Raw genomic sequence first — 15336 nt, 5'->3', positions numbered from 1 at the left:
ATCATGGCAAATCAAGGCAGACTTGCTAATCTTCATAAAAGGTTCATTCTATCTTGACTATCCCCTACATTCAGTTTCCTAATGATAACCTAGGATATTCCCTTGATCCCCTTTTTCTGGCAGTCCTGAATTTTAATCTCTATTTCATGAGGCTTTTGTTTAATTTTGTCTTCTGTCCTAAGGAGCTCCATAATTTTGCTAGTTTTTTCAAGGGAAATTGTACATGCTTGAGTCCCCTCCATATCTCTACCAAAAGTCTTCTAGGTTTCTGTCTCCTAGAAGCAAGCCTCAAAAAATTAAAACCCCAAATTATCAGCCCCTTGCCTACAACCAGAATTGACAAATGTTCCCAATCTGAAAGCAGTCTTAGAAGTCAGCTTACTTCTAAAATGTTCACTCCTCTTTGGAGTTATGCCTTGGCAGGTTCCCACTGCTTCAAATAGGTGAGCTAGGGAATCATGGTGGTAGAATAAATGATTCTTAGCAACAAGTGACAGGTGTGTTGCTTATTCTTTTCATTTCTGAATAGAAATCATTACTGCATACTGGCTGTGTAGGGGCTTTTTTCATTTATAGGTTATCAGATACCAAAGAGCCAGTTCAAGACTTCAGAGTGAATGGTACATTCCAGAGTTGAGTGCAGTCTCTGCTTGGAAACTTGAGCAAAATCCCTTCTGGATGGGTGTCTTCCATACTGGGAGAAAGGTAAGGCATGAATACTTGGTAGCCAAAGTAGTGGACTCTGATAGACAGCTAATTTCCCCCAAAATATTCTCTTCTTCCAATTGTTGGCTAAAGAGAATAGATTCACAGTGCATTCAGGTGATGGAGATCATATAGATATGTAGATGAATCACGTGGCAACTTAAAAGTTGGTTTAAGCCCTTTACTTTTTAGTTCATTACTCCTGGGTAGAGTGTGGATATAAGAGGTGGGGCTGAGGCAGCCATTTTAATCATGAAGTAACTTTGAGAACACAAGCTAAACATGATTAAGTAGGAAAATGGGAATGGGTCTCTAACTTTGTGGAGCATAACCCTAATACTAGCCCTGGATAACATGCCACAATAATTTTATATGAAAGAGAAATAAATTTCCATCTGGCTTCAGCTATGTTATTTGGGGAGGGGGGTTGTTACTTACAGCTAAACCTAATCTAAGCTAATTAGGAAAATTAGGGCAGCAGTTCCCAAAGTATGTAAGTGTGGTCTGCTGACTTCTGATTTTTTTTTCAGTCTGTGAGATCAAAAACATTTTCATAATATACTAAGACTTTATTTACCCTTTTCACTGCTTTGGTTTCCTGAACTTGTTCAAATTTCCCATTCTCCCTTATGAGACTCCAACTACATATTCTTATAAGAATTTTCATTGTGCTCACATACCTCCAAGTTAAACATGATGGTGCAAAAGCAACTATGGGTAAAAGTGCAAACATTTCAGCATGAACAAAAGCACTAGGAGTCACTGTATTTTTCACTGCCATGCACTTGCAGTTGGAAGAAGAAGTTTCACTCAATGTCCTTGATAAAGCAGAGAATTATTTAAATCGTGACTTTTTAATATTCTATATAGAAGTGGGAAGTGTGCACCAAGTACTTCTGGGAATACCAAAATATGATGGTTGTCTTGAAGAAAAGCAACTGTGAGATTGTCCTGAATTGCGAGGTAAATTAGGTTATTCATAGTTGGGTATTTGGCAGCTATTCTTTCAAACAAAAACTGTTATTCTAAGGAGAACTAATGGTATGAATTCTCAATGATAAAATTTAAGCTTTCCAGTGAAAATAAAAATTTTGGAAAATATGGGTCTGCCATATGAACTTCATAGCTTAATACTTAAAGGCTTTTTTTTTTGAGATTGCTGTTCATACTAAACATGATTTTTAATTTTATATGGTGAAACATTAACATTTGGGAGACCTGCATAATTCAGTGAGCCACTAGTTTCCAAATATCAAAAGCATGATGTTATAAAAATCAGGCATGGGAAAAATATTCAGTCAAAATGCAAGGTAGACCAATGGGTTTTAATGTAACTCAGTGCAAAGTTTCATCATATGGTGTTAGAGTCTACACTGCAACCAACTATTTAGAAATTACCCCTTGTTCAGTGTTGGTACAGTGTCCAAGAATAAATCTACAGTCACAAAAAAAGGTTATTAAAACATTCCTCCCTTTTCCAACAAGGTATCTGTGTGAGGCTAAATTTTCTTCATATACTTTAAACAACATAGCAAACAGAATGAATGCAGAAACAGATGTGAGAATCTGGCTGTATTCTATTAAGCCAGATATTAAAGAGTGTAAAACATTATTCTTCTCATTAATTACTGTTTTGGAAAATAATTTTCATAAAATATGTACTATTTATGTTACCATGAAATTGGTTTATTGTTATTTTAAAATAAATTAGTAAATAAATATTTTGTAGTTTGTCAATTTCTAACATGGTAAATGTTTACATAACCCTCATAAACAAAAGCTCTTTGAGGAACTTCAATATTTTTTTTTCAAAGTTTAAAATCTTTGGTTTATGATATTGAAAGAATTTAAGATACAATTACAAAGCTGTTCTTTGTGAAATCATGACATCAGTAAAAGTACCATCCATTAAGCCCAGAGTTGGGTAAATAATGCCATGTTCAGAAAAGAGAAAAGAGAAAGGGAGCATAGAAGTTCTAAAAATTGTAGACTAGTATACTTGGTATTAATCCTCAGGAGGAAAAGTTAGAAGAGATTAAGTAGAAAAAAACGTGTAACCATTGGCTTCCAACACAAGTTCATAAGAATAAATCATGTCAAACCAAAGAATATTTATTTCCTTGATAATCAGTAGAACACTGAATGTATACATGCTCTGTATTTACCATTAAGCATTCAACTGTGTATTATAAAACAATGGCCTAGAGAACTGCCAATAGAAGATGAACCATGAACCAATCTACTTGAAGCAAAAACGTGGTTAATTCAGAAGTGATATGGAATGTGATATAGGAAGTAATATGTTTTTTAGTACTGACACAGAACGGGCTGGGAGTCAAGCCCGAATTCAAGTAGCTGGAGAGATCATAGTGATGTGGGTAGAAATGAGTCACTCATTAACAAATATCTACTATACATCTACTGTGTGTCAGGCACTGTATGGAGCATTCAGGATAGAGAAGTGAGCAAGACAGATGAGATCCTGCCCTTTGTGGTGCTGACATTTAAAGCACAGTAAGTCACATCTTTTTCTTCTTATGAAATGTGGGCTCTTTTCCTGAGTCAGTATGGCAAAAAGGACTGTCAAAGCTGCTAACAATAAGAGAATGAATGAAGAGGCACAAACTTTCAATTATAAAATAGTCATGGGAATGAAAGTATAGCATAGGAAACAGTTGATAATATTGAAATATGTTTGTATGTTGACAGACAGCAGCTACACTTATTGTGAGAAGCATTTAGAAATGGATATAATTGTTGAATCACTATGTTATATACCTGAATATTGTATATCAACTATATTTAATTTTTAAGAATTTGAAAATGGCTAAAAATACCCTCAATTTGGTGAAAGGCATACATTTTCAGATTCAATAATCTCAGCAGACCACAAGCTGGATGAAATATAAATAAAACTATACCTAGGCACACTATAGTAAAACTTTTGAAAGCCAGATAAAAATCTTGAAAGCATGCAGAGAAAAACAAAATACAGAAGAGCAATGATTGAAATAAACTGACTTATCACACGAAAGTATGAAGACCAAAAGACCATGGAACAGGATCTGTCTTGTTCTAACAAAATAAGAACAAAAATAACACTTAATAAAGTAAGTGCCCAGAAGAGGGAGAAAGTATCAAAACAGAATTTTATCATCAACCAAAAATATTCTTCGAAGAATGAAGGTTAAATCAAAACATTTTTTTAGGTCAATGAAAACTAAGGAACTTTTTTCACCAGCAGGTCTGCACTACAAAAAAGTGCCAAAGGAATTTCTTCAGTGTGATAGGAAATGAAATGGATTGAAACCTGGATATTTAGGAAATAATGAAGAACATGGATATTTAGGAAATAATGAAGAACAATGGAAATGGTAAATATCTGGGTTATGGAAAGGAGTACTTTTCCCTCTTAATTTTATAGAAATAAGCAGGCTGTTTAATGCAAAAAAAAAAAAAAGACTAAATTAACCTAGATGTGTTCTCCTCTTCCCATGTCGGGGTGAGGAAAAAAAGAGAAAATGTTTGATTTACATGCTTTTAAAGTAACTGTATGGGACATAAAATACGTTGTAAAAACTGCACTTCCATCCCTCTGAGGTTGGGGGAAAGCAGAGAAAATAAAGAAGGGAACAAATGCACTTGAGACATAAGGGAAAGAGGTACAGAGGAATCGCCAGGCCACAGAGTGGGAATGGTGATGGTGGGGCTGACACACAAGGAAAAAATCTTAATGTTAATTAAGGTACCTCAGTTTTCTTAGACTCAACTACCTCTCAAACCCCATTTACGTCTAGCATCTGCATAGTTATTTTAAACAATAAAGTGCTACACAAACAGATAGTCTTCATAGTATCATTAAATGCCAAATCTTTACTGAATTTCACAATTCTCACAGAAAATTCCTTTATCCTACAATTTTTGAGGGGTCTCCCCATATCCCCCAAAGTAGTTCCTTTGAGTTTAATTCATCAGTCATCATTCTCACATTTCATTCTTAAATAAAAAGTGACTTGTAGTTGTAGAATTATATAATCTCTCAGATGCCTAACCTACCTTTTTAATCTTTGTGCCAATAAAAAAATTGCTCAAATTTTTTTCATTCATAGATTTATCAAAGGCATTAACATGTTTGATGTATAAAGTTTCATATAAAAACCAATACAAAAACCATGTGCTTCATAAGGCTGTCAGCATAAGATAAGTAGACCCTGAAAGTCCTGGAAACTTCAGAATTAAAACATTATATGTCTCTGCTTTAATGACTACTGCATTTCTAAAAGAAAAGAAAAAACTAATTTCAGTGTTACAACTCATATAACATACCATTAGCATTTATTGCTTTAGTAAAAACAAGTGATCTGTTAAAGTTTCATTATAAGCAAACAATAAACCCTAAATTAGTTGCTGATATATTATTGATTGACTTTTTGAGTTCTGGGGCGGCTTCCTCAGGTTTCTGGGCCATTTCCCTCTGCTGATGCTGGTAAATACTCAGGGAGTATTAATTAATATTTAAATGTTAAAACTTAGACTTAATCCAAAAATATTAATAATGCAAAACCAAAAAATCTTATAATGCATTCCAACGTGAAGTATATTTCATATGTCTGAGATTTCCTTAATATCAACTTTCTAGAACCTAGTGTGCTAACTTCTCCTTGTAGGTATCTGTGTTATGCTCTTACTTCTCAGGTCTTCCCTGACCACCCTTTATAAAAATAACCCATGTGACTACTGGTACTTTCTATCCCTCTTACCTTGTTTCATTCATCTCTGTAGAACTCGTCACCCTCTGACATAAAAAGATATTTAAGTGTTTATTTGCTTTTCTGTGTTATCTTGCCCTACCGAGGCCCTCCACAGAATAAGCTCCAAGAGTCTGGGGATATTCTGGCTGTTCGCTCAGCACCTTAAACAGTTCGAAGCACACAGTATTAGTAATGTCCAAGTCCCAAAAATAGAACTTCTTAAATGAACTGTGAGAATATAAGTACAATTACCTTAGGTTATAGATGAGAAAATAACTCCACAAATCTGGAGGTAAAAAGGAACCTAAGCAGAGAACAGATGTTACAAAGTCCATGCAACTGGTGTCCCTATTGAATAGCAGGTAAGAGCACAGACTTCACACTTGGACAAAGTCAGAGTCCAACCCACTTATTAGTAGTGACATCAAGGGGAAATTAACCTCTCCATGTCTCCATATTATACCCAATATAAAACAGGGATAATAATAGCACCAACTTAATGTTGTTATTAAAGTTATTAATAATGTTATTGAATGTGGTATGTGTAAAGTATTTACATAGCACCAAATAAGTGCATGATAAAAGGGAGTTAACATTATATTTATTATCATCATCATCATCATTAGCACCATCATCATCTCACTCAGGTTCCATAACCTATATTGTAATATTTCCTGAATAATTTATGGTAACACTGGCATCTAGTTTCTGAGTCCATACAGCTGAGAAGCAGCAGGTTAGAGAGATAAAGCAGTTGCCAGAGAGAGAGTAGTAAAAAAATGGGAGGAATATGAAAAACTACAAAAACCAGATTCCTAAGGTACTTCATTAAAGCACAATATTAATGTCCATGAAGATGATGCTTAGCCACTATTAAAAAGATTACATTTAATACACTCTTTTAATGTGGCAAGAAAATATAATTGTAAAATCAGGAAGACTTATGTTGACAGTAACTACACTAGCTGGGGTGAGCATTTAACAATGTAGATTAACTACTGAATCATTATGCTGTATACATTAAATCAATACAATATTGTAGATCAACTGTACTTCAATAAAAAAAATAAAATGAGGAAAATTCGCTTCAAAATGGTTTACACGGACTTTTGATGAAAAGATAAATTTCCATTACCTTCAAAATTCACCTTCTTGAGAAAACGATAAAGTAAATGTAGTGTTAATATATGGAAGGCTTGGATATCTCTGCTGTAAATACCCATCAGTGTGATTTGCGTTAATCCTTCCACCTAAAGCTTTTTTTGGACATCCTATTAGATGTCAATATGGGATCATTCTTCTCTCATAATCTGTAATGTATCTCAAGTGTGGATTTCAGAGAGGTGGTAAATAGTTCCATTTTACTCTTTCAGCATTTGTTAATCTTATTTCCCTTAATGACAGAAAAACTAGGGCCAGACTGAGATTAGACAGAAAATCAAATTTCAAAGTCAAAACTACATTCCAAATTTCTTAGAAGACTTTTTTGCTCAATTCTTTTGTAAAAACATTGGTCACCATTTAACATACAGTGACAACAAAATGCACCTAATTTACATGCATCAACAAGTAAACAAATCATAACACATGAACATGAATTTCAAATGAACAATATAAAGTAGTGTATGTTGCATTTAAACATAATTATAGTGCTCCCAATAAAGACATAAGCAAAATGAGAAATGAGAATTCCAGTTTTAACCTGAAATAAGGTTCTTTGTGACAACATGAAAGTGTTTATAGGAAGTCATTACCTTAAAGGGAACCATTTTTCAGAAATCGCATTGTGCAATGCATACTAATGTATAATCAGATCCTGAAAAAATAAGTGCCTTAGGTTTTCTGACAAAAGGGCTCCATTTTTTGAAAATTAATTATCTGAATCATTCAAATTTTTATTTTGTCCATAAATTATCTTTCAATATGAAGGTTATATATCCCATGTTTTAACATCTTCAATAATTCTGCAGATATTCAGCAAAACTGAAAGCTTCTGTAGGACTGGATTATTTTTAAGGATCAAAAAAAGGAAACCAATAATCAAATGCCCTTTCTAAACTCACAGGCAAGGTTTCTGATTATGGGATTTAATTAATAAATGAAAATTTAACCACAATAAAATACTTTTTTAGAAAACAGAAAGAACTGGCAATATACAAGTTAGGGACAAAAGCACTTAAACATTTACAAAAAATTTTTTAAAAAGTACTGTAATCCTACCATCCAGAAAAAAATTATGTGTGTGTGTGTGTGTGTGTGAAGTATTATGTGGGAGACACAAACCACAATTCTACTTAAGAAGTCAAGTTCTATAATTCTAATTTGATCAAATGAGACTGTTATATTGTACACAATAAGAATGTTATATATTTATTTTTGTATTGTTTGATTTATTTTCTTCTTTACCCTAAAAAAATCTATGATTAAAGGATAGCACTAAATTATTTTGAAGTACACAGAAGATAATTTATGACAAACGCTTTGTGGGGGGAAAAAACCCAGTTTCTTTGAAAATAAGACTTTAAAGTAAATATGTGCAAATAAAACCTTAAAGGTAGCTATACACATAGCCATCTTTTAAGTTTCCTTTCTTTTGCATCATTTTAGCAACATAAATAATTTCAGTGGCCCAAATTGTAATTTTAGTTGCACTTTTCTTCCATGATATGTTTAATTATTCTTAAGGAGAACATTTTAGCATGTGCAATAGACCACATGCTAATAAACTTAAGTGTTCATAAAATTAAAATTTATGCTTCATACATGGTTATACTTAAGTCAGATACAAAGGCCAGAAATAAGTAACTTCAATCTAGAATATGATTTAAATACCAGAAAAGAAGACAAAAAGACCAAAAAAAGGGGGAAAGAAAGTAACTTTTGATTATTATTCTGTATATAGCAAATAGGAAAACATAAAATAGTTTTCACCTCAAAATAAGTTACTCAGAAATAAAATTCACTGAACAGGATACAATGACATTAGGATTAAGAGTATGGAGTACTGAGTCTCACTGAATTCAGATGGTAAGAAGACACTTTGTTGGGGGGGTGGGAATTCCTTCCTGAACAATATAACTGTACCTCATTAACCTTACAAACATCACTTCACCTTCGCCATTTATGCCATAAACCTTATTCACAGTTCCCATTTTCTACTTCTCTAAAAAAATCATTTTTTTTTTAGCCTTTTCATTTCCAAGTATCATGTCAAATTCCTTGGTACATCCACAATACCCATTAAAAAGACCCTAAAGTAATCATTAGTCTGTGTCCATTTTGAATACTTGTGAGAGTTTTAAAAAATGACTGGATTATATGATTGTAAATGTCTACTGTGAAACAGTTACAGATTTGATGTTGCCAAAAAGAGTAAAAAAAATCTGTAACTGATATTAAACATCCTAGGTAATTCAGAAAAAAATCTTAAGGTTGAATTGTAACTACAGGGAACAACAAAAACAGATAACGTTTTCGTGCATGTACACATTAAGGAACAATATGAAAACCCCAAGTCAGTACAGTATGTCAATGACTGATACTAAAATGATATTTTGATATATAAAGAAAGAGAGCAAAAAAGGTAAAATGTTGACTGCCATTGATGAAAAAGCATTTCAACAATTTACACATAATGATACTAAACAGTTTTTTTAAAAAGAAGTTCTAAGAAAACCAAGCCACAATAAGTTAGTGTTTTCCATAATACATGCTGAATTATTTGATCCCATTATCTATACACTATTACTGTCTTAATTCCTAAGTGTTGTGACAGCATATTTAATAATTGAGGTAACATTAGTTTACGACTTTTTACAGGTACTCTAAGAGGGTTGATTTTTCGTTTCCAGTTTTTCGTCCTCTTCACCTCCTCCAAGGAAAAGCAAAGGAAACATTCCTAGAATGCAGCCAATAGTCACCCCAACAGCTTTGCCCTAAGGAAATAAAACATTTTTTGCAAGTTAATTTATCCCTAAAAGAGGAACCCTTGCTTAAGTATCTATAATGAACAATTACTATGTACCATAAAATTCAGCTGTGACTGCATTTCTTTCCATCATAGTAACTTAAATATAAAAATAAGCTAAAAAAAATTCTAGAACAAATAATATTTAAAGGTCAAATCAACCAGGAAATAATTTTTTTATTGCCATAAAAATAAGATCCAAGAGATATAAAGTATAAAAACACTTTAAAATTGTACATATATTTTAAGGTCAGAAGATAGAATGACAAGAAAAAAAACTAATTGTATGTAAGTCTAATCAATATGTAAACATAATTTTGTTTTCTGCCTCACTCCTCCCCCAATAGCCACATGTTATAATCTCTTTTCCAAACTGTTTCATAAACTTAATATATAAAGGTTTCTAAATTTCACTGCATATAATTACTTGAAGCTCCTTATACTATTAACAATCATTTCTTCTTTTTCACCATTGTGATAGAACAATAAGCATTTCTATGTATAGTTCTTCCCCAATTATTTATTTTAAAATCAAATAATATGAATATTTGTGCATATTCATAGGATATTCCCATGCTGTCTATTCTAGACAAAATTGCAAATACACACCTACTGAAATAAATGCATATAAGTACACACCAATATTTCTGCAACCTCATCTACATTGTGACCTTTTAAAAATTGTTATTTTGTAAAATAGTTTTTACAATTTGCATTCCTATGATAACTACCAAGTTTAACACTTTTCAATTAAGTTCCACTTCTTCATATAAACATTATTGAGAATGTACTATGTACCAAACTCTGTGCTAGGTACCAGTGAGACAGAGACTAATCAAGTGCAGTCTGTCTCTCTCCTCCTGGAACTTCCACTTAGTTATACAGAGAAACACAAATAAACAAAACACTATAGGTACTATGATAACTACTAAATCTTGAATAAAATGTCTTTTCCATATACAATTCATTTATCTAACAGACCCTACAGTTGTCTAACACATTTCAGCAGTAGACATTAATGTTTTGATGATAATTTGTATAAGAAATTTTCAACTCTGTTATTTGTGGTTTTTTGTTGTTGGTGGTGGTGGTAGTATGCCCATGCTTTATACTCACAGTCAGCACTGTCATAATCATCATGGCACATCTTAAAAGTTTTTATTACTACAGAGTTTCAATAAGCAGAAATTTTCTTCATTGCAGATGTGATAGAGTTAATCCTAGATTCTTATTTTGACCTTAGATAACATTTGTATTCATACATATGCATAGAAAGACTATGTTCTATTTTAGATTCCTGACTTCCCATATATATGAAACAACCATAGCTAATAGGCTGTACTTACACTTCTCACCCACTCTGTTAGCATACTTTTTACTATCATCCATGGTAATAAGGCTTTCCTTCCCCCTCACTTTATGAATGCCAGTCAGTGATTTCTAATCCTGTTTTCTCAATGGGGCATAATATCACTAGATCAGAGAGGGAGGAAAGAAGTGGGATACACTTTTCTGGCTCCTTGATCCAGTACCTTAAATATATTTTTCCTTTAAACAAAGTTACACTTGATCCTTGAACAACAAAGGTTTGAATTTCATGGGTCCACTTATAAATGGACTTTTTTCAATAAATACATTGGAAATTTTTTGGAGATTTGCAATACTTTGAAAAAACTCACAAATGAACCACATAGCATAGAAATACAAAAAACCTAAGAAAAAGACAGATACATCACAAATGCATAAAATATATGTAGATACTAGTCTATTTTGTCATTTACTACCATAAAATATCTTGGAGAAATTCGAGAGCTAATAAAAGACACCACACCAGAGGAATTAACAGAAGATGACTAAATGAAGATGAGTGTTTCTGAACTAGTGCCAGAAAACGAGGAAGGAGATGCATTAGAAGCAGAGACAACAAAGAAACTGACATTAGACAATCTGGCAGAGTTTCAAATACTCAAGACTGCTTCTGATGTCCTTTATGACTTGGACCCTTTTATGATATGGGCACTGAAGCTAAAGCAAATGGAAGGAGGAGGATTGGTACCATATAGAAACATTTTTAGATAAATGAAAAATCAAAAAAATTAGAAATTACAATGTATTTCTGTAATGTTACACCTAGTATGCCTGCCTCTCCTTCCTGAAAAGAAGATGTGGTACCTATACTTAATGAATATTATTCAGCCATAAAAAGAAAACAAATCCTACCATTTGCAACAACATGGATGGAGCTAGAGGGTATTATGCTCAGTGAAATAAGCCAGGTGGAGAAAGACAAGCACCAAATGATTTCACTCATTTGTGGAGTATAATAACAAAGCAAAACTGAAGGAACAAAACAGCAGCAGACTCACAGACTCCAAGAAGGGACTAGTAGTTACCAAAGGAAAGGGGTGCAGGAGGGTGGGCAGAGAGGGAGGGAGAGGACTATAATCAGCAATCACAATATAGGTAGGTCACAGGGAAGGCAGTACAGCACAGAGAAGACAAGTAATGACTCTACAGCATCTTACTATGCTGATAGACAGTGACTACAATGTGGGGGGAGAACTTGATAATAGGGGTGAATGTTGTAACCACGAAGTGGTTCATGTGAAACCTTTATAGGATTGTATATCAACAATACTTTAATAAAAAGTGTATATTAACGATGCTTCAATTTAAAAAAAATTAGAATAAAATAAAACCAAAATAAAATACATATTTTTAAAAGAAAAAAAATAGTGTTGTCCTGCAAATGTATTTTCTCTTCCTGATTTTCTTAATAACATTTTCTTTTTCCTAGCTTACTTTAAGAATACAGCATATCATTCATATAACATATAAATAGTCATTGATCAACGATGTTATCAGTAAGGATTCTGGTCAACAGTAGGCTATTAGTAGTTAGGTTTTGGGGGAGCCAAAAGCTATATGCAGATTTTTATTGTACAGGCAATAGGTGCTCCTAACCCCTAAATTGTTCAAGGATCAACTGTAACATTATTATCAGATCTTATGATGCTTTAGACCTTATAGTTAACTACACTGCAGCTAAGAACTTGATCTCTAATACTGTTCTGCAAGAAAGTATTTTCCAAGTTTCAAACAACCAACTTACAAATGAGGTTTTAAAATACAACCTTGTTAATTGAAACCTGCATGGGTATTTGCATTTTTTCTATTGTGGGTGAATTTCAGAGTTAGCTTATGTCATGGATAGATAGCTGACTACTACAACTACTTCTGGCTGTTTGTAACCAAATGTAATGTTACAGAGTAGATGACTTGACTACCTAAAATAAGCAGAATCAACAACTAAGGAATAGAATCACTCCATATGCTGGTGGGGGATTTACTGAAACACACACACACACACACCAAAAATATATATATATAAAAATATAAGTATAGTTTAATAATTGAGGAAACTTTGTCATTGAAGAGAGGAATGGAGCTGCTTATACAAAGAAAACAGACTTATCAATTATGTGAGAAGAGAAAACTCTAAGAAAATAATTTCTTGATTCAACTGTAGTGCTAAAATGTTATGCCAAATTGCTAGAATCTTAGAATATCCTGATACCTCAACAACTTTGGTTAGTATTACCTAGCTAGTCTCACTTCAATTTAATCTACAAATTGCAGGATATGAACACACACATATAATTGGTTACATAGAAACAGGTCTAAGGTAGAGACTGAGAATTTGCATTTCTAACAAGTTCTCAGGTAATATTGACCCTGCTGGCTCTGGGATCATACTTTTGAGAACCACTGTCCTACTTAATCTCACCTTCTCCCATGGTTTTAACTATCACCAACTTTTTGCTGAGGCCTAGAGTGACCATCCTATTTAATACTGCAATTGGTCTCTATCCTAGCACTCCCAGACTCTTTTACCCTGTTTTTTTTTTTCTTTAATTCCCATAACATTTGCAAACTTTTAATATATTAAGTATTTTATTTGTCAGACATTTTTATTTTCTCCCATCTGCTACAAAGTAAGATCCTCCAGAAAAATGACCTTGTGTCATTAATCAATATACTCAATATTCCTGGTTATGTACCCGCATAAGTAGGTAAACAATAAGTAATTTTTGAGTGAATGAATAATACCCATCATCTCTAATTCAGACCTAATTCTTGACCTTTAATCCAAATGCCTACTAGGTATCACCATTTGAATGTCCTACCAGCATCTGAAATTCAGCATGTTGAAAACATAATTCACTGTCTTCCCTTACTAATTTGTTTTTCCTCCTTTTCTTCTCGATTTAACTGGTAGTATCCAGTTTCCTTTCTATTTAAAATTCTTCACTAGCACTCCAGCACCTAGATATGAAGTTTAGAGTCCTTTTCATAGCTTCTATAAGTCTTTCCTGTCTGATCCATTCTTATTTCTCCAATGGTATTTTCTTCTGCTACTTCTAACCACAACTGCTACATATTACATTTGAACAATACCTAATTTCTTGTATTGCTCTGAATACACCCTGCTTTTATCATGCCTTTCTACTTGCTAGTCAATATACTTGGAATTCTCTTGTTCACCTAGTAAATGTCTCATCAACAATTCAAAATGAGCTTAGATGCAACAAATCACTGAGAAATCTCCCCACCAAAAGAAATTTCTCCCCACAAAATATTAGTTACCTTACTTGTGCTACTGCTGTATCTAGTGTATAGTTCTCTAACTGCATGCATCACATTAAATAGTAATTTTTTACAAGTCTGGTTCTTCACCTAACATTCCACAAAAATAACTATAATTTATTATTAATTTTTCCATCTTTCAATGTTAAGCATATAACACGTTCCTTAACATTAACTGAATCAAATGGACAATTTTTTCAAAATAAGTACACTTATAAAAAATAAAGTCAATAAAAAATTAGTTATCTTCTGAAAACTGCCAAAGTTTGAACAATTTTTGGTAAAAACTCCACTGAAATCAATTTTAGTCTCAAATTTCACAAGGGACTGAACTATATAGTGTCTTGCTCTGGCTACTTGAATTCATCATCATAAACCATATAAAGTACTTACCAAATGTGTACTAACACGTGTTTGCCACATGTCAACTTGCTTTGGTGTGAGATCAGGAATTGACAAGCCTAACCTGGAAGCCAAAGCTTCAACATAGCCTGCAAGTCTTTAAAAAAACAAGAGGACAGAACATGAGTTTTTAAAGAGATACACAAATATCCTCAGATGGTAAAAAACTGGTTACTACAAAAGAAAACACAGTAATATTACAACTGCAACTGGCTCTCTAGAAAAGTAAACATTTTCATAATTCTCATTTTACTGTGCATAAATTAAAAAGTATTTTAATATTAACATATTTAATACATAGGCAAATTAACTGATTTGGAGCAATTATTTTCCAAAGACCAACTCAAGGAATATAAAAATTTTTACAAGAATTATAATTTACACACTCCAAATTTAAAGCAAAGCAATTTAACATATGACATTAATAACTGTTATTAGAAAGCAAAAGTTTCCAAAATTTATCAGATTGATGTATAAGAAAAGTAGCCTAATTTATCAGGGCAATTTCAAGTATTTATCAATTCTAAGTCACTTATCTAAGTCACCACTACTTATTAGATAGATATAACCGTACATCATACTGTTAGAAAGAAAAAAATTGCCAATTAAACTATGCATACCATCAATTATAAGATGCCCATATCAGATGATAAGTTCTAAAAAAAAAACTAAGCATCTAAGAATTGATAAAAATGGTGTTTGTTATTTAATCATTTTTTTTAAGGTAGAAGAGAAATAGTTCTTAAAGGCTCCCAACACAATCTTTATCTCTAAACAAAAACAACTGTTTTATGATGCAATCTAAAAATAAATGGTTTTAAAATTAGATTATTTGGTTTTATCAAATAAAGAAAAAAACCCAAA

The 15336-nt window shown here is 32.6% G+C and overlaps 1 protein-coding gene across 5 annotated transcripts in view; it reads right to left on the bottom strand.

The window, feature by feature from the left end:
* Positions 1-2011: 2011 nt before the first annotated feature.
* TMEM65 (transmembrane protein 65) overlaps positions 2012-15336 on the bottom strand; it is a 65076-nt gene continuing 51751 nt past the window's right edge. For 2 of the 5 annotated variants that reach the window (XM_017652444.3, XM_073230093.1), the window contains exons 7-8: positions 14464-14569; positions 2012-9391 (exon numbers count right to left, since the gene is read on the bottom strand). In XM_017652444.3, coding sequence (XP_017507933.3) covers positions 9281-9391; positions 14464-14569 — 217 coding nt within the window. In that variant the 3' untranslated portion in view covers positions 2012-9280. The remainder of the gene's footprint in view (positions 9392-14463; positions 14570-15336) is intronic. The other 3 variants (XR_012128478.1, XR_012128479.1, XM_073230094.1) reach the window with 3 other exon arrangements.

Source organism: Manis javanica, chromosome 2 (assembly GCF_040802235.1).
Source record: "Manis javanica isolate MJ-LG chromosome 2, MJ_LKY, whole genome shotgun sequence".
Taxonomy (NCBI): domain Eukaryota; kingdom Metazoa; phylum Chordata; class Mammalia; order Pholidota; family Manidae; genus Manis; species Manis javanica.
This window is presented reverse-complemented; position numbering and strand designations above follow the sequence as displayed.